General features: G+C 47.4%; 1 protein-coding gene and 1 long non-coding RNA gene across 5 annotated transcripts in view; one reads left to right on the top strand and one right to left on the bottom strand.

The window, feature by feature from the left end:
• The window catches only part of LOC143178567 (uncharacterized), a 120,020-nt gene that overhangs the window by 28,680 nt on the left and 65,047 nt on the right, over nt 1-26,293 (bottom strand). The window lies entirely within an intron of this gene.
• Nucleotides 1-26,293, top strand: part of Nmo (serine/threonine-protein kinase nemo) — a 115,423-nt gene that overhangs the window by 46,468 nt on the left and 42,662 nt on the right. For all 3 annotated transcript variants that reach the window (XM_076377297.1, XM_076377299.1, XM_076377298.1), the window contains exons 2-3: nt 24,990-25,119; nt 25,857-25,912. In XM_076377297.1, coding sequence (XP_076233412.1) covers nt 24,990-25,119; nt 25,857-25,912 — 186 coding nt within the window. The remainder of the gene's footprint in view (nt 1-24,989; nt 25,120-25,856; nt 25,913-26,293) is intronic.

Below are 26,293 nucleotides of genomic sequence, written 5' to 3'. Positions count from 1 at the left end.
TATTCAGTCATTTAAATTCTCAAAAACCTCGGCAGCTCGAAAGTTACAGATTCGGGAAAGGTGCAGGCACAGCAGTCCTCGCGCGGGAATTAGAACGCGGGAGTAGAAGAATGCCGCGAGGAAACCGAGAAAAAGACGTGGCCGTGCCGCATGCCGACGGAATCGCATAACTGCATTAATCTGCTGGTTCCCAGCGGGCTTCGGATTTACGTTTACGTCACCGCTGATGCTCTGGTTACGTCCAGCCGACGTGACAACGTGATCTCAAAGTCGGTTACTCGTGCCAGACCGAGGAAAGTGGGTCCTCCCATTACAGTTGACCCCATAGTAGCCACATCGGTCCCAAACATTCTGAACAGCCGCTAAAGGAAACTTGGAAGTTAGTTACTCAATTTTTTTTAAGCTCGTTTTCTTTTCGAGCGTTTCATATTTAGCGAGAAGCGTTTGATGGAACGAGAACGTCGCAGGAACGAAAAAAGTAATCAGTCAGCCGGCAGATTATGGCTCGTTAAAATGGAACAGACTAATTAAGAGAGATAGAGAGAGATGCGGGCGCGCACAATGTTGTTGTAATTATTTATAACGGCCTAGATATCGTTAATTGTTTCTGGGACGAGAACGGGCTATTTTTCGCTTTCCTCGTATTCGTTCGCTCCGCTCGCCCCTAATTACTCGCGCATTCGACCACGCAACTCACGTGCCTTTTACTCGCGAATATTCGGCCAGAGGAGTCGCCTAACGTAATCGCTCTCTCCAAAGTAGGAAATTAGCAAATTCACAGCAAACTAACCCCTAGGTCATCAGTTTCAAAGGCGAATAAAATTTCATTAGAGGAAGCTCGCGAGCCATTTTTCCAAAGAGGGTCGACTAAATTTCTCTGCGATTTCGCAAACAGTCCCGCGGTTGCCAAGAGGCCCACAAAAGTGGAGCACACGAAATCGTCGAGTTTCCAGCGCGACAGACCGCACCTGCTATCCTTTGCTCGTGGTTGCGCGATTTGAGAAAGTAAATGGGTAGAGAGGGAATTGAAGGGCCATTTGTCATCGAGTCCTTCCTCTTGGAAGGCAAAACACTTCCGTGAGAGACCTTTTCCCTTGGAGATGAGGAGAGGAGAGTTTCAGGATCCATAGAAATTTTCTAGTATGTGGGTTAATTGGTTTTTGCGTCGCAGCAATTTACGTCAGTACCCGATCGATCGAAATTCTATTGGAGTCTGTCGGCCGTCGTTCAATCAGGTCTCCTCGAGGTCTGAGGCTACATTCTCGACGGAGTCGTTCGTCACGACGCTCCAGAATGTCTAATCGGAAGTCCCGTTCGGGAGAGCTCGCTCTTCCTTCGCTGTTTCCTTTCTCCCTTTTCGACAGTCCTGTGGCCACAAATCAGGATCAAGGTGTCTTCTTAAGCAGCGAACTCTTCGCTTTCTATGCGAGCTGGAACGCCTACGAAATAGAATATTTATTTGGCGATTCGTCGAACCTTGCCTTAGTAGAACAGAGTATTTCCGCTGCGGTAACGACTTGCAAACGAGGGAATAAAAATTCAATGGAAACCGTGGAACTAGGAAGCCAGGGGGCTCTTGGTTTCCTCGAATACTTCCTTTGCTTTAATATTGCAGCATTCCTTGAAAACGTAGGATACATCTGAAACTGGCTGCCAGGAGAATAGGTTACTTCTCTCCTGATTTATTAAGCCTGATGACTAGGAAATCAGGGAACAGTGTCTTAACTACCCTAAGATTTGAGTATTAAGAGTACCCATGATTAATCAATTACTTCAATAAAACGACCCTAGTATTTTATATAGATATCCCCTGTTCAAGAAGGCATTTGAAATTTCACCCCCTGCAGCAACAAAATTCCTAGTATGTCGACTTCATATAGTTTCCTCGGTGAATAGCGAAGTCGAGGAAAGTTGAGCCGAGACGGAGCTCATGGTTGATCGAATCCCCTTCGCTGAGTAAATCAGTGCCGTATTTGGCGCAGAGAGATTATTGCGTCGATACGATTTACAAGGATGCAAAGTCGTTTATTGGCGAACAATCTCCTCGCTGTCGGTAATGGGCCCCGCTCGGAGCTAATGTTGCCGCTAGCAACATTATCATAGCATTACCGGTGGGTTTCTTATTGCCGTCGCCGTAACTGCCATCGTGGACGTCGTTAGAGCTGTCCTCGTCAGCGGCACCGTAAATCCCAGTCTCGCGAAGGATCCTCTCGCCCACGTGGATCCACGTGCATCGACCAGCTATTTCGTCCCACTTGAAACGCTTCGTTCGACGAACCGAGGCGCTACCGAGGCCGTCAATATAGTGGCTGATGAGCAATCGATGCATTTTCGTCTGTCCTTAGTCCCCCGTCGGTCCACCATCGATTTTCCAGCGTTTAACTCCTCCAGTCGAATTATCGGGTGAAATTAAACAGAAGCGAGCGTCGATTGTCAACTGTCTCCCTCGTCGGCCAATATTTTCGCTCTTTTTCAATTTCCCCGGGCTGCTGGCCTCGTCATATGCACGAGCCTGAGGAAGGGCGACGGGGGTGGGCTGATAACGGAATTAAAAAATTTTCGAACGAGCCGCGCCGATTTATTTCCGATTCAGCGAATCGTTTTCCGCGGTTTTCGAAAAATCGACGCGACCCTGCTCGTCCCCGACGATAGTCGAGTTATTAATAGGAACATCGTTCCTGAATGGCTATCCATCGACGTGTTACGAGCATACGCGGCCGTACGTCAAACGATAACGGGCGAAAAATACGCGCGACGCGGCCCCCCTCGCGAGCGAGTCGCGCGACCATCGAAACTCCCATCGGCCGTTTGGCAAATTGTTATTCCAACACGGTGAACCGAACTGTGGATTTTTCTCGGTCGCTCCTATACACCGATGGGCTTCGAAATTTCTGTTTTGTGGCGGGACAGAACAATCGCTGGGGGGATCATGAGCGCGGGGACGTTCAGCTGAAATCGAACGAGACTTCACAGAAAACCAATTTCAAATTCTTCTGGGCTCTGGAGCCCTCCAGGGGATCTCGCATTTATGCTGGGAGGTTTGGTAAATCCATCTGGAACCCTGAAGATACTTTACTCTTCACGTAAATAGAGAATTCTGTGCCATAGAAGCACTTTATAAATGGAAATGAAAATCGTATTACAGTAGTGATTATGCAGTAATTGAACTTCGTGTCCCAAAGATCGGAGCTCTTGGTTGTTAGGAATAAAGAGATTATCGGAGTTAATAGAAACATTTGATCCTCCCAGATTCAAAGCGACTAGCCAGGGATGAAAAGAATCGATTGCTGCTCTTTTTGCTCCTCGGCGCTAAACCAAGGGGTAAACGGAACGCAGGAATTAACCTGGCCGAGCCACCCCCGATCGATCGACCCTTTTACCGGCGCCGCTCGCAGAAACTTATTACGTCGCGAGGAGAATTGGCAAAGTTTCTCCCCCGCGATCCTGCTTGTCCAGGTCGCCGAGGGCTCGTCCTTTGTCCGGCCTCCCTCGCCCTTAGCCCAATATCGAGCGACAGCCCCTTTCTCCCAGGATCCGCTTGACCACATAAACACCCTTGGCGTAATCGCCTCTCTCTATCTTTCCCTCTCTTGGGCAACACTTACGAGCCCTTCTCAGGGCCACCCTTAGCAAGGTGGTTCTCCCGAACCTCTTAAGGATTCCACGAAAACGGGGGTGTCCTAGGGCTATCCCCTTGATTAAACGCGTTTAACGCGAAGCTGCCTGAGCTAGGTACGGTTTTAGGTCGCCAGACTTCACCTGCCTCGCAATTACTAGCTGACCATTTGCTACAGATATTTCTATCGTCCATTCTGACCGAGTGGTAGCCTCCAGGATGGCTGCAGAGTCTAAGAAACCCCTCTGGACTCTTCTTCTCGCCCCGACGATTCGCGAAAGCGATTTCTCTGTTCCCCTTTTTTGCGAACTAACGACAAATTGCCAGCAAAGACAAAATATATTGGGCACGTCGAGAGGCCGCTGCAGACACGGGAGAAGGGTCGCTCGATCACTCTACTCGTGCCCAACAAAGCGAGAGCCCGTGTGTGTTCGCCAGACGCTGGACTTCGCTTCGACGCTCCACCCCCGAAATGTCTGACTGACCGTAGGACGAATGGTTTCATTACTTCTTTGGTCAGACCGTCTGCTCGGCTTCTGTAGAACTCTCTTCAGACGCTATAAATCGCTCAGCTTTGGGGATGGTCTACTGCCACTCTGACTTTTATTCTGAGGAAGCCCTGGGTTCAGTGAAACGTGAAAATCGAGCGTGGCATTAGTTGTGCCGCTAATTATGAAAGTTGTCCAAGTAAAGAATCTGAAGAAGTTAAATTTATTACTCATCTTGTAATGTAAAGTGAAGCAAGACTAGATGAACGATCAATTTTATTCTTTCAGATTTTTTATTTAGACCAGTTTCAATATTATCGACATAATTATTAGGTATCATTAGAAAATGACTCATTCCACGGATAATTGTAAGTCTTCTCATAAAGGCTAACTGGGTCCAGGTATACATCTGTGCTAAGAGGATTCCAGTGATCAAACACATCGGGACACGTTCAATCTAGCTCGAGCATCTTGTCTCAACTGTCCTCCAGAGCGTTCCACAGTCGAATGTTATCGACAGCTCGAAAGGACAACGCACTTGACTGTTAGACGACCCGTAGTCTCTAACCTGTCGGATTCCTCCTAGAGGACGACTGAACGAGAGCGCCCATTGATCTTGGGAAGGTAGTCTTGGGTTATTGCGATCAGAACGAATCGAATTTTCAATCACATTTTCTGGACTTCTCTGCCTCAGAGTTGTTCTCGAAACGAAAGGATTTCTATCATCGCTAACAGTCCAGAAACCGAAGCGTGTGTCTACTTGTTAGGGGTCAGGATTGATCGACGACAGTCGCTGGCGGCGCAACATCGTCCAGGCTGTGTTTCACAGCCGTTCGACCATCGATCCGCACGATGTACCGATTGACGTGCGCAAACACTCCGTGCACGCATATTTTATGCCTGTAACACGTGCATCGTGTCAGGTCACGTTTTTGTCCCGAAGCATCGTGTGCTGGGATCGATCTAGAGGCAAGAGAAATGGAATCGTACAGGTACTATAATAGCTCCTCAAAAGCAAAACACGAAGGATCATTTCGCCTCATTTTTCACTGGCCAAGTTCCATTGGAACACGCATTCGACGAAGTCCGCAGTAACAAAGTTCAGATGGGAATTTCGCCAATCCCCGATCGGTCGAGATTGAAAGGCGTCTCTAATTAGGGACAGATCGATGTTTGAACAATAGGGGAAAGTGGAGTGAGCGAAGGCCATCGAAGTTTGGGGAACTCTTTGCGTTTCTTCAGCGAAATTTAATTGCCGAAAACAGCTGGAAATCGTCGGGATATTTTCTCCTAAATATAATAAAGTTCGAGAAGAGAGTTTGCTCGAGCGAACAATTGACGTTCAAGTTTCCAGGTTCGATTGCTTCCCGATACCCTCGAGAAAGCATCGAAATGATCGTCGAGCTGAAAGAGAGTTCTGGAATCGCGCAGTGGACCAAACCGAAGACTCCCGACAACAGGATATGGTTTTCTTCCTTCCAGAGTTCACTCATAAATCATCGTCGGGTTTGTCGAGCTGACAAGTTTGTACAAGCCTTATATGCGCCGCGGCCTTGTTTATCGTCTGTATATGCCCAGTGCAAACTCGCCCCCTTTGGATGTGCGAGCAACCCCCGGGCGACCCGACGTATTCACTGCAAACCGACAACCCCCTGGCTTCGTCGTGGCCGTTACGCTGCCTAATGGCAGCGACGCTGATGTCCTCTCGTTGTGTTGCAGTTTCCACGACCGTATCGCATGTGTAACCATTAATTGGAACCTTTATACGAACGATTGATATGTGATCTGCGAGCTGCCCCCTCCAGCCTCTATGATCCGCCGATTATCGACGCGTTTGGGGCGGAATAATTGGGCAGGGAAAGGGATCGCTGCATTCGATGACCGATTCGAAATCGTGTTACAGAGGAAATTGGATGTTTTTCCATTGGGATTAGTGGGCTTGATTAGGAGCACCAGCTCTTGTGAAAGGAGGAATGACAGAAGATAAACGGTGACGTAATAATATCTAATGGTGTTCTGTATCAGAAACGTTCAATCATCCTAAGTCCTAAAGAATACTTTGGGTTTAGCACTGATGGATTCTTAGTACCATATCTTGTAGTCTATAGATCAGTTTTATTAATTTTCTCTATGACTACACTTGCGTCAAGATCGCTCTTAACTGTTCAAAGAAGCGTAAAGAAGATGGAGCTTGAAATCTCGTCTGGCGCAGAATTGAAAGAGATTCATAATAGCGTATATACATATCAGAGTCCTCTTCTATCCATTAGGGGTCTCAAAACCCACTTACATTAACCTCACACGAATTGCCCCCCACCACGCAGGTTTACTTTCCGTTCCTCGACAGCTGAAGTCGTCAGGCTGGCCACGTCTGTTCTATACAATTCCGTTTCCACTTCCAAGGAGAACGTGCTCCACTTTTCCACGGCCCTCCCTAGTAGAAGGAGACGAGCGTCGCTGGAGCACGTTAGAATAATGTTTCCCTGTGAGACGCCTTCACGATTCGTCCTCTCCGAATCATTGTGGCGCGAAGACAAAGATCTGGTCTCTGGAACCGGAGACCTGTTCCACCACGGGCAACTGGGAGACCTTCGTTCCTCCAGGCTGGCGGTGCCAGGTCCGGTCGAAACGAGGCAGTCCGCTGCCACGAGACGAAGGAGAAATTCTTGTCGAAGGAGAGGGGGCCTGACGGGATATTCTCGTATTTTTTAACGTCCCAGCTGCTCTCGCAGCCTCCTTCCTCTCTCTTTCTCTTTTTCTGCATCTCTCGGCTACAGAGAGGAACCTTCGAGCAGCATTGTTCTGAAGTTATCCTACCGGTGATTTCACAATTCTGGAGGCGATTGTTGGCTAGCGTGTCGTTCAAACGAAAATCGCCTAGCTCCGAAGTGCACGAGGACACTCGCGCGTGCAGGCTCGCGGAGCGGGGAAGCACGTGCGTGGTGAAGAGACACGCACACGGCTCGTCGCGAGTCTCCGAGGCTAAACGGAACGACCTGTTGCGTGGATTTTTAGTGCTTTCCAGCGAGCCTTGCTTCGTGGCTGCGAGCCACGGTTTTTCTGATCGTCGACTCGTTTTGGATGGGGAACACTGCTCGATGCTATCAGAGATCTGCCGAGGAAAAAATATTCTAAGGAGATTGCGTGAGAATTGAATTCCTTGGATCGAAGGAAATCGAAAGCTCCTTGGGGGAAGGACTGAAACAAGTCTCGTCGTTTAGAAATCATTTCTAAAATTGCCTGCATCCTCTATAGGTTATAGAAGAGTGAACGTGCTAATCTTCCAAGTACACGTGATCAGATCAGCCATTTACTATGCCTCGCGTGTCATCGCCAAGTAAAGCGCTGGAACTACAACAGAGAACTTGCAAGAGTATTTTCCAAAATACACGTTGAACGAAGAACGATAAAAGAATTCGCAGATATTCTTGGAATATCAAGTACAGCGTCGTTGCTCCAGTTTCCAGGATTCTGTGCTTGCCGAAGTGCGAGGAACTTCCCTCGTACGCGAAAAAGGAAGAACGAATCAATGAAGGAGTCTGTGGCAGAACTCAACGACGATTCATGTAGGAACTGGTGGAAATTCTTCGTCGACGATTGAACGAAGTTTCCTCGTGGAAAAGGGGCGGGCACGAGGCTCATTAGTCGCACGAAACTATCCCTCCCTTACTTTCCGAAGTTACGATCGGCGGGGAGGCAAACGGGAGTATCGAAGACGGGCCTTAAACTCACTTTATGGAAGTAAGCGAGATTCCTACGGTGTACTCGAACTTTTTAGTGCCTCGCTTTTACGGTTCTCCCCTCCCCCCTCACCCCCATCCAATTTTCTTTCTTCTCTCTGTTCGTTTTCTTTATTCACTCCACCTCTGCCTCTAGGAAAACGATTTTATAGAAAGAAAACAAATTTGGGAAAAGAATTTCTAGTTCCCTTTGCAAGAACGAGTTAGGGGTATATTTTTATTCAAGAACAAGTGAAAATTAAAATTATGAACTTCCATTTCATATCGTGGACTTGAGCTATGTTATATTTTACTTTTTGAGGAAAGAGATCTTACAGTATAACTTTTAGCCACAAGTAATTATAGCGCACTTAGCTAGCCCCTCTTTGCTTTGCAAATTTGTCGCTCACTGAAGAGGACTCTTATCAAACCAGAAGAAAACAGCCAAGGAAGAGGCACGAACCTGAAGAATTCGTTAGAATTCCATTTGCTCGATTGCGTGTTCCAAGACCACCTGATTGTCCCTGCGAAAATATTCAAATGTGATCTTACTACCCTTCGCAGTGACGTTGGTTGAGCAGACTATGTACGAAGTCCCTAGGGTTGGGGTTTAATTACTGGAAAAAAAATGAATTTCGACGATTACCCCTTTGATCGTTGATACATTCGACGAGGAGCCACTCCGAGTTCCTTGTTCTTAGGGCAAGTTTCGAATGTACTTTGATCGGTGGAGAGCCGCGATGTACTCGAGGGTCCTCTCTCTCTCTCTCTCTATCTCGTTATTTCAACATCGTTTCAATGACTTGCCGCCGAGATGAAAAAGAACGAGAAGCAAAGACGAAGTCGCGATCTAATTAAGACGACCCTCGCGATTTTCGAGATCGCTCGTTAATTCTCGCTTTCGAGAACCTGGCTACTTTCGGGTCGGATTAAAGCGAGTCTCCACCCTGTCCCTTTGATCAGTCTTCAAACGTGACTGGACGAAACAAGTGGGCGCGTTTATCGAGGCGTCTCGACGTTTTGGGGATCGTTCGATGGAAAATGCAATCGCAAACGTTGCAGAAAAAAGAGGATTTATTGAGGAACACGCCGAGGGACACTTTGTTCTCTATCAACCCTCGCGAATAAAAAACCTCCCATTGAACAACAGCGAGCATACGGACACTCGTCGCAATCCCTAACACGTTTGTTAAAATAAAGAAAAAAACGGAGAGGGTGTGCTATGGTCGAAACGCTGATAAAGAGGATTCGGCGCGCGAACGGATAATTGCGAAAATATAATGAAAGTGGATTAACGACGGCCTGGCTCGATGCACCCCGCTGCATCCACGATTGCAGCTGTTCCAGCGCAGATGGCCAGGATCCTCCGTGTCCCCCACGACACGTTCACATGTGCACGCTGCAACTGCGTATCCAACCTTATTATAAGTGGCCTTTCACATAGGGACGCGTCGACTTTGAAAGGAATCAGCACGCACTATCATCGCAGCGTACACGTGCACCCTGCTCGGTATTGTTATTTTGCTTCCTGTGCTCCCTTCGACTAGCAATTATACCTATCCCTGTGATAGTACATCGCTTGCATACTATATTCCATTGGCCTGAAGTTTGGGAGTCTAAGTTGGTTTAAGTTTCACGTGGCCTAGGGTTAGAGTGTTCAGAGGTGTGAAGGAATTAGGTTTACGCTGCTCTAAGGCTAGGAACGTCTTAAGCTGCCTCTGTGTAGCTGAACATTCGTATTACACCGAATAAGTTTCTTTAACTTGTTTAATGCATCTACCCAAGTTGTCAGATAAATACAACTTCGGTATATAATCCATCATGTCACACACCGTAGACGCGGCTTCAGTCTCGCATAGTTCAGAGTTAGCGTTCAGGGCAGAACCCAGCATAACCTGGAACTCCGTTTAATTCGAGTGTAGATCGAGCTAGACCCACTATAGACCAGCTTAGCATAGTTCAGCTCAGCCTAATCTAGGCTTATTGTTAACCCAATGCACGTTCACCATAGCTCCAGCGCAATCTACACCTCCAGTATCGTAGATCTGCGTTAACCCAGGCTTTAGAGCGAACTGGACCCAGCCCAATCCTGATCGACCACACCGTGGGAGTAGAATCTCCCAGAAAACGAATCTCTATAAAGCGCGCAAGTTTCGAGCAACCTTCGCCCCAATCAACCTCCCCACCGTTTATTATCCCACTCGCTTTTCCAAGTCCCACCCTTCTTTTCCCACTGGCTGTCGCGATTTATCGTACCCCCAGCTCGCGTGTCGCGTCGTGTATAAGACACACGAGCCTGGACACGCCGAGCAGCGGGGCCAGGGCAGCCAGGAGGAACTTAGCACGCAATATGGCACACGTACGCACAATACCGCAGCGTATCACGCACACCACGTACCGTTCAGCCGATATTACGGGTCGAGCGCGATGAAACGCTCCGAGGCGAGCTGGATAGTCGACTGAACGTGTAACAACAGCTCCCAGAGTTTAATCTGCCTGCGGTTTCTACCAGGATTTCAACTTTTCGCGCGCTCGACCTGACAGCTTTAAAATCGTTTCAACCTTTTAGCTGCTTATCGTGTCGGGGATTATGCTCGCTCAAATCGTTTCAATTCAGAGATTTCATTATTTTGAAAGTCGTGGGGAGGCTCTTGGCTGTATATTGTGACCTTTTGGAAGAGATTTCCAAGTGGTATTTATCGGTGTGCCATTTGACTCCTCGAGGCAAAGGGTAAGGAAATTTTTGGTGAAGGAACGCTTGCCAGATCAGTACAAGTCCAAAAGTGGCTATTTTGAAATAGTCTCGAAATTGGAAACACAGAGAACAAGTGACTTGCAATAAAAAGGATGCAATAAACAGCTGACTACAATTTCACAACAAGCTGTTCGCAGTTTGCTAAGCAGCGTGGAGAAAAACGCGAGATGCAAAGCAGGGATAAGTATATCGTAACGGGAGCATGGTCGCGAGCTTCATGTAGGAGCTTATACATATCGCGTATGCGAATCGACAAAGGGGAAGACGCGGTTCTTGGCCAGACAAAAGCGTCTAGACGACCGACGGAATTAAAGCTGTGGCCGAGCCTCTGGCTCTGAACTCTCCTCGTCCTCTCTCTCCCTCGCTCCGCGTGGAAGAAAAGGTACAGCGAACTCAAACAATTCGTCGAGCACGAGAAACTTGCCCCCACTGAAGGCCGATCACGTGCTGCGCAATATGAATGCGCGGGAACGTTTGATGCGGTGGATCGAACCGTATGCAGTCGCTTTCGTTTCGAATTTTTTCAATTCTCTATGATTTTTTTATTCCATTTTTCTGACTCTCAGTCTTGCTATTCTGTGACTGAAGATACTTCGAAATACATAGGAATGTTTACGAATATTCGCCTCGAGGTCCCCTAATTTAGGCGAGAGTAAACTGTGCCTCATTGAACCAGTGTGCTCGTCGAAGCAATTACACAGGAAAATAGTAGAAGGTCGTAAAAAGCAGGAATCCCAAGCGTATTACACACGTTCGATTTAATAACCTCGTCGCGAACTCGTGGATAAATTTACCAGAGGAATTCTCGCGTGCCTTCCGAGCACCGTTGCACTTTCGTGCGGACCGTTTATCGATCTTATCTCATAAATAGAAATATCGCGCTGGAATTAATAGGTTTCAGAAGCTTGGACGCTGCACGGTCGACCGAAAACTCTTCTCCTTTCTACTATCTCCAGCAGTCTTCCAAACGAACTCAGTCGAAGCGATTCATCCTCTTGGAGGAAAGCTAGAGAGAGAGAGAGAGAAAGGTCGCGAAGAGGGGCTGGCTCAATCGCTCGTCGAGAAGCATCTAAATTTCATTGGAAAAAAGAGCGCGTGTTCGCACGAGTCGTTGACCCCCGACACACGGTAGCCTGATCGCGACTCACGTCCCTCCACCTCGACGACGCTCGAGAGTCTCCATTAGCAAAGGTTATCAGGTCGACCTCGAATCGTATCGATTGGCTGGCTCGCTTTAAAACGTCCTCTCTCTGGCCCTAGCGCCAGCAACAGGCGTCCTTCTTTTTCGGCGCCGCTCCGCGTCACGCACCGTCGGCCCTTCAACCCCTAAGGGCTGAAATATCGCGGCTGATGGTCGTTCGAGGGTGAAGGGACGATGACCCAGACGAGCGAGCGTCGAGGCGTCGACAACGAGACCTGAGACGATGGTTTTACCGCTGCTCGAGGGTGGAGTGATATGGATCGTCGTTTTTCTAGCTATAAGGGAGGCGTTTTCGAGAAAACACACTTTTCATTAATTATAAGTTTCTGCTAGGGTGTTTATCCATATTTCTGTGCCTTATTTTTTTTATTGAAGTTGACTCATTGACATATAAAATTGAAAAAAGAAATTCTGCAATCTTGATAGAAGTCTTTGTATAAATGATTTTAATCTTAAGGCACGGGAACATGGACAAGTATTAAATATTTGTCTAATTGGAAATTATTCATAGAAAGTCGGAGTTCATTGTACAGATCTGATCGATCGATATATTTCAATGAGAGAACCAAGTCTGAGAGGCGCACTTTTCGGGCACACTTGGAAGGCTGGAGGGACTTGGGACACTCGAGGGGAGTATTTGAGACTACAAGCTCGAGTTTCCGCCCTCCCATTTCCTGAATTCCGCTTCCGTCCGCGTCTGAACTCGTTAGGTCGACGACAGAGTTTATTTAAGACCCCGCGTTTCAGCGCGTGCGGTCTAACGGTTCGCGGGTCGCGAAAGCGGATTTCAGCAGGCGAGTTGCCGAGCCAGCGAGACGGGGCTCGGTTAAAAGTCGCGATGCCTTATTAAAAAGTTCACTTCGAATCGGAGCCGCTGGAACTTTAATGAAGATCCAAACGGATGCACCTGAACTGCCGTGAGAAACGTCCTCGAATTATCTCGATCTTCGTTGATTCCGACATTACTCGAGACTAGCAGCTGTCAATGACTTCACAAGTGCACAATTGTGCGGATAACTCCGAAAGTGGTCTAAGTCAAAAGTCTGGAAAAATTGAATTTATCACTTATTTTGTAATCTAGGTAAATCGAGGTAATATTAAATAAATGATGAGCGAAATTTTTTAGAGCTCTGGCTTAGACCACTTTAATAATTATCAGCTCTGTAATGATATTGAAATTGGTCAGAATCCTCCCATTTCTTCTCCCTTTTATTTTTCAGCTGAGGCAATCGACAGAAAAGGTAGGAAACTCGCTTAAGATGATTCTAAAGAAGGATTCTTCCAAGGCGTGGTTCAGGGAACGAAAGTAGATCTACATGAACACCTCCTTCCGGTTTCGAGAGGCGCCCCAAATCATCTGGACGTCGAGGCCCATCCGGTTTTCCTCCTGCAGCCATCCACCCTCTCCCCTCGCGTCCTTTATTCGCAGCCGAAGGGCGACCTCGAGGAATATCGGGTCACGTTTCGCGCGTTTCCTCGCCTTTCGTCGACCCAAACTCGCCCTGTCCGCGGTTTATTCTTGGGCAAAGCCCTATTGTGGGTTTGCGCGGTGGAAAACGGGTTAGACTGATGTCTCGTTACGTGTAGTGGTGCAGGCTCGACTTTCTCTCTCTTGCTCGCTCCGCTGTCGAGGATTTTCGCGTGATGCATTCAGGGATGACCCAAATGCAGCGGAGTCTGGAAAAATGCGAACCGCTGCGGCGTTTTCAGGGGCCAGCCTTAACCTTTAACCACTGGCAAACTCTGACAAGCTGATACGTTTACTACCCTTGCTCTGGTTACATAATTTTGGAATATCTTTTTCTGAGAATTTGTAGCTTTGTCAATAATTGGGGGTTAAACAGTCGTAGTCAGACCCAGGCTGGTTCAGGGTTCCATAGTTTAGATTTACGATCTGCTGTACCCCTTCTGGCCGGGTGCAGCGTGGATTAAAGCCAGCAGAGGGTAGAGTTAACAGGAATTGAGGGACTTGAATGTCGGGCTGGCAGAACGTCCGCGGCGTTGCGACGATTTTCGAGGGGTTGCGAGTTGTTTGCGCGATCGATCGAACGCCGGAGTCTGGGTCTGGGTCGTGTGGCTGCTTCTTCTGCGTTGTTGCTCCCTGTTTGGTCATTATTTCCTGACGTTTTTACGACGGAGCCTTTGCACTCGAGAAAATTGCAGCGTTCCTCTATTTGGGAAAAATTCGAATGCCTCTCCCAGTGGAAAATAGTCTCGTTGTTTTTAGATGCCGTCGACAGTCGATTGTAATCAACTCGAAATTTTACTATTGGTGAAAAGAAATCAGTGAAACATGCACAGCTTTGAAACAAGGTGACATCGTAATAATTCGTAGCAATTGTTGTTTTCTCCTAGAGTTCCCCCAGAGCGCGTCGTGAAAAATGCAAAACACACTACCCTCGTGTTGGAAGCGCAGAATTCACCAGCGACGAGGCAATTTCAGGCAAAAGAGGGGACGCGTTGACGTAATTCGAGTAGACGGCTAGCTCGAAATTTCTTGCTCTACCTTGACTTTTTTCCTCTGTCAACTTGTCCGCATTCATAGACAGTTATACGTTAACACCGACTTCGGTAGAACCCGCCCCCGCGAGTATGTAGATATTCTTTTCGCTGACACCCGTGAAAAATACATTTGGAATAGTGCTTGGGACAGCCCGCGAGTTATGGAAGACAGAAAGACCTATACATTTTGTAGCCACGTTTGGGATAGTCCTACTATACTAAAGTGTAATCAGAACGAAGAATATGCCCTTACAATTCTATCTGGAGGTGATCGATTTTCTGTCGGTGAAGTCCTTGATTTTGCTCTGGAGAATTTATCTTTGAGAATAATTTCCTAAATTTTTGTACTTAGGTCTTCTCACAGTTTCCCTAGACCACTCTAAATCTAGCTCAGTATAACTCCACCTCAGCAGAGGGCCACCATGGGTCAGGATTATGGTAATCAGACCGAATTACACTGTAAATTAATGGAATAGAGTATTAGGGTTGAGACGAGTGGTTTTTCCCCGCGAGAAGATATTCGTGTAATCTTACTTTCCCTTCACCGACTCGCTTACCGCTCTATTATCGCGTAACTGTTCGAGAAGTCCCCTCCCCTGTCCGCAGAAGCAGCAGGGCAAGCGTGTGTGCCTGGTAGTTCTGCTCAAACCGCAGTTTCTCTGGCGTTAAGTTTAAACTAGTTAGACCCGAAAGTTAAACCGGCGCTTATTCGTGTAAATACGCCACGGCACTTACACCGATGCTAATTTCCGCCCGATCGATGCGCGACGTCGCATCGCGAGGAAATTGCGCGCGTTCTGTCGCCTCCGACGTGTCCCGTTTCCCCTGTGAATCAGAACGTAGGCGCAGCTTGGACAAGGGATCGAACGAACGAGTAGGGAAACGCTGCTCGAAAAATGGCGCGGCAAATATTAACCACAACCTGTGTTTTCTCGCGACATTTTTTTACCACGGAATTATCTCGATGGGTGGCTCATGAATATCGCGCTCGACGAACGATACGTCGCTTCGGTCTCGCAAATACGAATATTTAAAACCGCGCTGGTATCGATTCTGTGCGCTCGTGCGCGGACGAGAACGAGACTCGCTGAGGTTCAACTGTCTGCTGGATTTGTACATTTGCGTAGGCCAGTGTTTGCGGACAACATTGAAGCTTCACACTCTGGTCAGATGGATTTTTTAACAGCTGTGTAGTTCCTGTAAAAATTACTTCCTTCAATGAAGTATGAGCGACATACATATTTTTTTTCCTAAAAAAGCTTCTGAGTGGTCCAAGGTATCAGTGATTCCTAAAGCAGAAGTCTGACGATTTCTCGTAACTCCGTTAGTTTCGCCATAGGAGCCGTAAGAGTTTTCTTGCAGACTCGCGAACACGGGAGTCGTTAAGAGGAGAGCAGCTGACAGGAAAGCCTCCCGATGTCGGTAAATCAACCTAACGAGCCGTAATCGATCGCTCGCGCTCGTTCGTGCGGGTTCGAGCGCGCGTCTGTCGAGTCAATTATAAATTATCGCCTACTACGCATAATCGAGCGGTATTAATTACAGGGCTCGCACGGTTTGTCTTTAGTCCCTCCCTTGCCTCGGATTTAGCCGAGACAGACGTTTCTCAAAGCAGCGCCGACCAATTATTTCATGGGATTCGGAGCTATCTATACTCGTGATCAAGTTAGCTACATTCGGAATTGTCGTTCCTGTGTTTGCAATTAGAGCGAAGCCTTTCAATCTGTTACTTGGGGGTAATCACTTTCAGGGGTGTGTAAAAATCCTACATGAGTGAAAAATATGGGACAACTTTTATTGATTAAAAAAAGGATTTCACGCATTCAGATACTTAATTTTCAAATGGGTACCTGTTTATAATGAATCCTATAGAAGCCTATAATTCGCATGAAATGCGTCTGATTTAGAATTTATTCTACTACCGTAGAAATCAATAGAATAAGATTTGATCAGACACGGAGCAATCAGTAGAACAGGTCCCGATCCAGATACAGTAAAACCAGTAGAATAAGTCTCATGTCAGACATAGAGAAATCAGTAGAATAAGACTTAAACGAGACGCAAAGAAATCAGTAGAATATGTCCCAAATCAGACACGTAGAAGTCTTGTCCTATTTCAGCGTGTTGAATCATCCAGTAGAATTTCTACAACTCGTAACAAAAAAATAAATTACCTCGACTCAGATGCGAATACTCTCCTAATACAAGCTGCAACAGCGACCGCCTGTAAATCCATGGATCTGTTTAATATTGAAATAATTCACAGTCGGGGACGACTCGTGAGCGGTGTCGAGGCGACGAAGAACCCTCGAACGCGTTCGTTTCGCCGTGATTTATGGCAGCCCGTAGCGTTTCGCGTGCGCCACCGTGTAAATATTTAGCCAGGTCGCGAGAACCGTCCGTCCGCGTGGTACATTTATTTTCATACTTTAAACACGCGAGATACGCGGACAAGCTGGCTTTTTGCGTTCCACGAGACTGATTAATTCACGTCGAATTTCGACCCTCTCTCCCCGTCGTATAAATTTCAACGCCGTTCGTTCGTTCGATTATAAATTATACCCGCGGCACGCATAATCGCGACTGTTATTAATCGGGGGTGGCCAAGCCCCTTTCTAGTCGTGGGAACTGCATCGATCGACGCGTGCTCCTGGGCCTGTCGACGTCAAATAATCGGCTTTGACACAGAAACGATAGGAAAACTGTTTGATAAGATTTAGCGAGCGAGGGAAAGGAATGGTTCGATTCTAACAAGTGGAAATATTGGATGTCGTGTAAGTATAGTTATCCTTTTACGTACGCAGATTGCTTTCGTGACCTTTGGCTCCTCGCTGAGAACTGGAATACAGAGGCTCAGATAAATACCTACCGGCAAGCATTAATCCAACTCCAAGATTTTAAAAAATTCAGATAGCGTAGTAAATCACTTTAGCCTATGAACGACTCACTTATCTCCCCCACTTTTCTATTCTCATTTTTTGAATCTTTCTAGTCTGAAAAGAGGCACAGACGCCTTCTCTCAGATTCATTTCTCCTACCACTCGGTTCACCTTTGACCTCCCACCACTCCACGGCTCTCGTCCCACTCAGGGAAAAGGTAGCTCCGCTGGCAAACAGCTCCCAGCACGTTCCCACGCGAGTCATGTCGCCAATTAATATTCATCGACGCGGCTCGGCCGCGAGGTAGCCGATCAGTCTCTTGGCATCGGCCGATTATAAATTACAGGAACGTGTAATCGACGGGGCGCGAACAGCAGCTACCCCCCACCCTCTTCCCTCATGTCGGTCACGAAAATACAAGATTTCGTTTCTATCGATTACCACTAATGGGACAGCTTAATCTGATGGCGAATAAATTACGGGAGCCCTCTTATGGGACACACGCACTGTCGCGGTGTTGGTGGAAAGGCGCGGCGTGCGCGCGGAAAACCGGATCGATTTCAGGACTTTATTACGCGGTCGTTATTGCCGCCTCTAATTGCGCTCATAATTAATCCGCGCATTTTTTCGCGGTGCCAGGCCGCCGGAGGATCGGGTAATTAAATTGAGAGCGCGTCGTTGATCCTATCGCGGTAATAATGTCGCAGAATACGTCCAGCGACGGGGTGGAATCGTTTGTTTAACGGCGAAGAAAGGCGTGGAGGAAGAGCCAACTGGGATCTTATGGACCCTCCCTTCTCTCGATTAATTATGGATCTCGTTAATCGGTTCAACAGATTCGCTCGTTCAGGGATAAGCAGTCCGCATTGGTACTAGTTTTTCCATTGGCTAGGGACTATCGACTGGAAATGACACTGTAGAGGGAACACAGCCTTCGTCGATCTGTTACCCACAAGTGTCCATTTACGATGATCGAGAAACGCTCAGGGCACGCGTGAATCAGGATATTCTAATCATCCTAATTACGCGAGTAGCTTCGAGCCCTCAGGGACACGAGAGTGATCAAAAAAGCCGCAACATCCGTGAGATAACTGCGAGCCAGAGATTACATCGGCAAGACTTACGGGACCATTTCACTGGGATCGATAAAAAACTATCACGAGTATCGATCTACGTGGCTGTTGCTATCAAGGTGCAACTTTTTGCGGTCGCCAGCGGGGCATCAGGAATTTCAATTTTTCTATCAAAAATCTCGTAAATTATTGACGCTGGAGGGGCTCTCTGCGTCTTCCCTGCAAGTACGCAGCGGAATTCCGCTCTCCTGGCTGGGCTCAACTATCCAACTATTCGTGGCCATTAAAATTTCGGAGCGTCGCATCGATCTCGCCGAAGCAGGGTGTCTGAGAGTATCTGATCTCGGAGCTGTGTTCGCGAGGCAGGCCTGGCGGGATTGGCCAGACCGGTCGAAAGCCCTGCGACGAACTGCCTCCCACCATTCCGCGGCAATGCGGAAGCCGTACCCTCGCCCTCAAGGTCACTGGTGCACCTCAAGGTCAGGAGCTTTTTGCTGGTGCGCCAATCCATCTCGATCCCTGCCAATTCCCGCACTCCCTGCGACACGACTCCCTTCGAATTGCGTCATCGTTGCGTTCTCTTTTTTCATTTATCAGTTTGCTTTCTGCTGCTTTGTGATCTTGAATCGATCAGTATTGCTGAGAAATGTACTTGTTCTGTAGGATTGAAGAGATTCGTTAGAGATCTACGCATCGAAAGGTTCTTAATTTTTAAATAATTGAAGAGCCTAGAGAAAAAGCTACCCTTGTCAAGTTTTCCCTTTTTCTAGCAGAGCAAAAGATACTGTGCAGCATCTTTAATTCATGTTCAGCTGCTTCAGGTTCTCTTTAACATTTGTTGGCTGTTCTTGTTACGAGCTATCAATTCTATTAGAAAATTGAAAATTGAGAGCCTTATTTAGCTTGTGTCTGACTAATCAGGCACTACCACCGGAGTCTTAGTCAGTCCTCTTATCTTAAAAACCTTGCAGCTGTAACGACTCAGGCTAAGCAAAATGTGCAGCCTAGAAAATAAGATCTGACCAAGTATGGAAAAAACTCGATCGTGACATTAAAGACAGTGAATGCCTTGGTTCTCGACGATGTAGAACGATTTGCAGGATTATAGTCTCGCTTAGTGCAGTACTATTCAAACGCTGACGTCACTCGTTTCCGCGTAATTAGCTGTTGCCCGGCTTCTTGTAATTGCATTCGCCGTTATCGCGCGACGCAGCTGAACGATAGTCACGGTCGCAGCTGCAGCTGCAGGTGATCCTGTCGCAGCTGTCACGGGGCCAGGGTAGATCGTAGAAACGCTGGCGCGACAGCAGCGACGGATGGAATCGTTCTGGAACGGTCGACAGGGAATTCGGGATACCTGCAATCCTGAAATTGCTCTCTCATATTTCGCCCTCTTTCATCTCACCTTTGCCCCCGACATTGGGAGCTGGGATTTCTTTACGAGAATTCCCCCTGGCGCGGATTTTCCCGACTTTGTAGCTTCTTTCGGCTCTAACACCCTCTTTCTTCGCAGCGTCTGGTCAGGGACCCGCTCGCGTGTAGACAGTGACTGGCATGCGTGCGAGAGATCGATAACTTTTTCCCCTCCTTCGGCCATCCTGGCTGGCTAAACACGCGCCTGTTTCCCAAGTTTCCACCCTCTTCGAATAATAACTTGTTAGAAACCCTCGACAGTAGAGTCTCTAACGCGGTCCATTAAGGAATATTGCTAGTCTCCAGGTGCAGACGGTTTGAATTTATTTAGTGGCGAGTTGTAGATAAGCTAGGACTCAACCTTCTATACTCTGGCCCTGAAGGATTGGCCCCTGGAGGTCAGCAAGAATCTCTCCCCCCACTACGAGACTCAGCGTTCCCCTCTTTTCAGTCTTCGACACACCCACGTGTTCTAGCGAATGAAAAATCAGAGCAAACTATTTCGACGCTAAACGATCGTGATAGTTGGGTAGCCAGTGGCGAGCGTTAACAATTCATCGGGTCGTTCGAAATTTATGCGCATCTAGACGGGAGAGGAGACAATGCTCGTCCACGTGGCAGAGACGATAATGCCCCCTCCCTTCATCACCGCGATATCACGTTGGACAATCGTCCCCCTTTATTGGCAACATAAAGCAAGATCAAGTCCTCTCTTGGGATTCCGTTTGCTCTCGCAGACACTTCGAGTCTCGTGATTCTCCCGCTTCGGCTCTCTATTTAATCCACTCGATGTTACAAAACGACCGACCATCGAACGAAACGGATAAACGAATAAACGTGGGTTCGATCGCAGATTCGATTAACTACGGAATATTAATTGCGTTTTTATTGTGCGAGGGAAAAACAATGGGATTTAAAAACAAAAGGGAGGCAGAACAAGCTCCATTAGCAGCGATGGCTAGGGAGAGGGCTGCGTTATCGCGGTCCGTTCAGCTTAATCAGCGCTTAATTAAACGGCCCGTGCGATATTAATTCGAGCGCGATGACTTACGCGCGTCAGAGGCGGTGGGCGACGCGGCGTCGGGACGCCTTATCTATTTATCGCGGGGCCGGCGACATTCCCATGGAACAGGCGCGAGATGCGTCCGAGAGAAGTGGGGGACAGCTCGAATGATGCGCGTGGCCCGCGTGAATAAATGACAGCGCATTGTTTTCGGAGCGGCTGTCATGAATAAATGATATCGTTGAAATCGAAAAGTGACGGCTTCACCCCGTGCATTTTTAAACGCGTGACGTCGACCGCTGGTTTAAATAAATTCAGTCAATAATGGAGACCTGTCCCTGCGACACGCATCGAGTGCCTCTCGGTTTGTGTTTCATCGTGTTTATTCGATATTGTCGAGCGTTTCACGTTCTTCGACTACTAGCTAAACGAGCCATTTAATTACGCGCTCATCCTCCGCAACAGGCTGCGCTTCCTCGTTGAATCATCAATCTCTTCGCGACCTCTTTCCGAACCAACTGGGTCAGGTCTTGTCCCTTCTTGCCCCGCTGTTTCTCTGCGTTCGGTTCTTTAGGTAGAGACACTCGGTTTTATTTACGCTTCTCGGTTCTGGATGTGGGAGGTGGATGGTTTTGTTCCGAGAAACGTAAGATGGAAATTGGAGTGAGTAAAAAGGGTTTGGAAAGTGGGAGACATTTGAATATTTGAAAATTTGAAAATTTAAATATTTGAATATTTAAGAATCTGAAAATTTTGATAATCAGAAATCCTTTTCAAAGAAGAACTGATGGTCTCGCGACCCGTGATCTCGCTCAGAGCAGGAAATTGTGTTCGCTTCCGCGGAGCGGAAAGAGCAGCATAAAAGCGTAAAAAGCGGAACGTGACGTGGCGCAAACATTAGGAAGATTCCTTGGCCTCAGAAGAGTCCACATCGCCACTGCCTTGAATCTATATTCTAGATTCTCGATTTCCAGCGGGAAATTTGGCTCGAATTCTCGCCACAGCTTCGTTCGTCATTAACGTGTTATTCCCCAGTATCGTCGAGGCTAACCGCGTTCGATTTAATTTTACATCTGAGTGGACCGGAATTAAAGTGAACGGGGGCCGCGCAAAACGGGATTTGATGGGATTCTGCTTTGAATGAGCGAGCTGGTAAACAAGCAGCGCGCAAAAAGCGACTATTGTCCGCGGCTGAAACGGTAATGGCTATTGTTCGGTATTAAAGCACTGCTGGGGAGGACTAAGCGATCCCTATAAATACCAGGGATATTCAATTTTCTACTTTATATTAATATTGAATCGCGGCTTCCGTAAACAATCCCCTACCTCGATCGATCGCGATCATTATTTTTGCAGCCAGAGATTTCCGCGAATCGAGACCACTCTGTGCACCTCTATCTACGAAAATACCCAGTGAATCGAGATCGATCACAGAGGTAAGAAAACCTAGTCAAGTTTCCTAAAAAAGAGAAGTAAATTCTAACTCTCCATGGAATCGAAACCTCTCGAAAACGTACGATGTTTTTCTCCCTTTGTTCTGCCCAAAAATGGCATCGAGCTCTCAGAGAGCCGCAGTGCTCGCTTTATCAGCAGCGAAAGGTGGACGAAGAACGGAGGAAAATCGGGGGCGGGGGTGGGCAGAGGTCGTAACTTTGCAGAAAATTGCGGTGGGTGCTGGTAAATCGCGCGTCCTCTATTTGCTTTGTTTCCCGCGAGCGTTTTTTCCTGGCGCTCTCACCTCGCGGGCCAGGATTTATTCGCGTCGCCCGTTGTTGATAACAATGTTGCGGTATAATATGCAAAACGGGTGGAGAGGCTTGGTCACATGGCCCCAGCGTGGCTGGAGAACCAGTTCGAGTCGATTCTGCACATGACGAGCACACACGACACCAGCATCGATCCGAGACGAATTTAGCTCGATTAAATTACCCCCGACCGGGCAGCTAATTACCGTCTGATCGAATTACCCAGCTGGGAAAGAAAGGGAAGAGGGAAAAGGAGAAGACTTGTTGCTCTCGAGAGGAGTTTCCCATTTCTTGGACGATTCGAAGTCTCCTCGGAAGCTTCACTATCAAACAGTCCAGAAATCTCGCGAGCTTTTGGGATCTTTGTTACACGAGAGTCAACTGAGAGATTTTTCAACAAAGGCCATTTTTTTCCACGTGAATCAGCCCCTTTGTTTGCTCCCGATCCGCGCCGCGAGTAAGGCGCGTCGACTTTGCTACGTGTGACGCACAAAAATGACGATCCTCCGACTAATCGGGTCGAAGTCGTTAGCTTCGTTATCAGACACTAAACCGATTCATTTGCGCTCGTCTCAGCGATACGAGGGGATCCTGTTGGCGCAGCTGCCTGTGTTTGCGTTCGTCCCTTGTGAAACTGAACGCCGATCCAACAATAACGGGTTGCGAGTACGCTCGGAATGTCGTCGCTTTAGAAAATAGTTGTGAGTCACGCGGAATACCAAACGCGACCACTTCTTTCTGTTTGCTTCGAGACTCGGGCGCAGACAGCCTGAATATTCAATATACTACATTATACAGGATGCTCGACAAGAGCCAGAGATTTTAAAGGGTGATTTTATATGCTATAAGATGAAAATTAAGACAGAAGTTGTTGAGAAAACCCATACAATTCACATGAAATGTGTCTGACTAGGGACATATTCTACTCAATTTTCTGTGTGTCTGATTAGAGACTGATTCTATTGAATTTTCTGTGTGTTTTGCTCAAAGCTTATTCCACTGATTTCTGTGTCTGACTCAGGGCTTATTCTACTGAATTTTCTGTGTGTCCGGCTCAAGGCTTATTCCACTGATTTCTGTGTCTGACTCAGGGCTTATTCTACTGAATTTTCTGTGTGTCTGGCTCAAGGCTTATTCCACTGATTTCTGTAGCTGACTCAGGTCTTGTTCTACTGACTTCTGTCTCTGACTCAGGGCTCGTTCTACTGACTTTTAATCCTATGAGTTCTTCAATCGAACGGTCCACTTGTTTCGCCGTTTATCGCGGCCAAATTCGGAGGCGTTAATTATCTTATCGTCGGACTCGGCGGTAGGTCCATCACAGTGGACTGAGATTAAGCTCGATTCACAGAAGCGAGTCACGAACGGAGAAAGGTACGACGACCTTCGAAAAGGGTCAACGCACTCGGCCTGCCGAGCATAACGGAAGTGAAGCCACGGATTTCGAGTAGAACGACCCTGAAGGCGCGCTTGCGACGCGCGTCGACGACCCGACTCGCTCCGATTAATTTCTCCGTCGATCATCCTTCTTCCACCCGTAACCTCGCTGTTGCCGCTGTTTCTCCTTTATCTCCTGCGCCTCGTTATCGACGATAATCGGGCCAGCGCTCTCGTGAGCGAAGTTAATTCGAGAATATTGGGAAAGATTTAACGATACAGAGTTCGGTGTTTCTTTCTCGTATACTTGAATTTATCAGTGTTTATATTACTTCCTTGGGCCTTGAAAAATTGCCTACATTTTTCAAGCAACTTTTTCTCCGTGTCTCTTGCCCCTCCAGAGTGGAATCTAAAAGATTCTAATATCTGAAAGTATAGATCCTTCAAGAAACGAAATAATTCAGCAAGATTATTTCTAGAGCTCCCACGTTCTTCAATCGAACGCAAAGCATCGCGCAAGCTTGGTTCTCGATCACGCCAGGAGGCACTGAAAGCATCGAAAAGCTCGTCGCGCGTCGAAGAGCAATCTGACTCGTGAAAAAGTCGAAATCACTTTAGTGGGGTGTAGAAGAGCCGCGCGAAAGGGATTGTCGGGCGGGGGCGTAGGACGAGATTGACTGTCGAATGGAAACGGGGGATTGGTATCGTCGGTTTCGCGGTATAACCGATTGACAATGAAATCGAACCACCGTAAACGGACTAATTGCAGGCACAATAATTATTCCGCGGAGGACGCTGGCCCGTGTCGTCTGCTCGCGTTTCGCGGATTACGGATCGATCGCGCCTATTATTAACCCCTGTTCGGGCCTGTGTTCACGGATCGACAGACAACGTCGAAATTTATCGTCGACCGTGTCCCTGGCCGCAGACTCTTCGGGGACTCCCGTGCCCGCTGGTTATATTAATCCTTGATGAACTTCTGCCTCGGAAGATCGAAATTTTGGAACGTTCTGTTCATCCATTAAATTCTCGGCGAAGTTATATCGGCCAAGCGTATAAAACTGCAATGCAATGAAGATGTATCGGGGTTTAAAGGGTCCATAGGGAGGGCTTGGAAGGTATCGAGCGGCAGTCGAATCGTTTTAATCGCGATTTAATATCCCCGATAACCAGTTGCCTCGATAATTACCGAATAACAACTTGCTCGTGATTTACAGGGCGGTCACGGATCCGAGGGACGGTAGGAGAGTGGCCTTGAAGAAACTGCCAAACGTCTTTCAGAGCTTGGTGAGCAGCAAACGGGTCTTCAGGGAGCTGAAAATGCTCTGCTTCTTCAAACACGAAAATGTAAGCATATATCTGTGGATTTATTTCTTTCTCACTTTTTATTTGAAGGTACAGGGTTGATTCGGATCAGATACTGAACTCATTAGCTTCGTAAAACAGAGCACAGATAACTAAAGTTAGCATAGTTTGAAGTTCAATTGAAAGCAACTTGAATATGCTGTTAAATAGATGATCAACTTCGTTCTTAAGATATAGTTCTTTATGATACTAGATATGCAAGTGAATTCTCTAGTTTTTGAAGTCTGAAAATGAACAGCTTTTTCGAGAACAGAGAAGATGAAGATAAGAACGCTCTTCATCCTTGTTGAAAGAGCGACAGAGCTTCCGAGATACGCTTCCCCGAAAATCGGTCGCCTACTTCCTGTTGTGCTGGGGTTTCCGATTTTCCATAACTTGCTTATCTGGCTGCGCGAGGGGCCGTACACTTATCTCGGCCCGAAGGAAAATACAGCCGGCATTTTGTTTTACGAGCGGCCACAAGATAAGCGCATTATCGTCGGGTTTCCTCGAAAGCGTCGATCTTCGCTACCCTGGACGCGTTCGCAAGTTCACCGCTTAATAGGAATCCTGTTTGTAAAATCGTAAACTCGTGGCTCTGCGAAGCTCGGAGCAAATCCTTGAATATTCTTATAGTATCTTTATGAATGCAGCGTAGCGAAACTGTACTTTAAAACCACAGCATTCGAAGTTGTATAGTAATTGCATAGAATTGCATTCCTGGCGATTCTCTGTTGCAGGTACTTTCTGCCCTGGACATCCTGCAGCCCCCGCACCTGGACTTCTTCCAAGAAATGTATCCTTTTCTATATCGTCCAGCGACAGGACAGCGAAAGGTTTGTCTTCGCGCAGAGGATCCAGAAAGGCTGATTCTTTTACGACAGCTGAACCTTCTTATCGCGTTCTCTATGGAAAATAATTCCATGGGGAGTAAAGACTTTTTCGACGAGATTCGCGATTTTAGGCTCCTCCCTAGGAGGAGAGATGATAGTTAAAATTACAACCCCTTATCTGTCCCTCTCGCGAGCTGTTAACCCCAGAGTCGTTTCGCGCGGGTAATCTTCTACATTTCATCAGGGAAGTTTTAGCTGAAGCGAAAATACAAGCAGAAGAGGCACGATCTCTGCAAATAATCGAATCACGCGAGGTCGAGTATCTCCTGTATTCCTCGATTGAC

This window comes from Calliopsis andreniformis, chromosome 4 (genome assembly GCF_051401765.1).
Source record: "Calliopsis andreniformis isolate RMS-2024a chromosome 4, iyCalAndr_principal, whole genome shotgun sequence".
Taxonomy (NCBI): domain Eukaryota; kingdom Metazoa; phylum Arthropoda; class Insecta; order Hymenoptera; family Andrenidae; genus Calliopsis; species Calliopsis andreniformis.
Note: the sequence above shows the minus strand (reverse complement) of the source record. Positions and strands in the feature narration are given on the sequence as shown.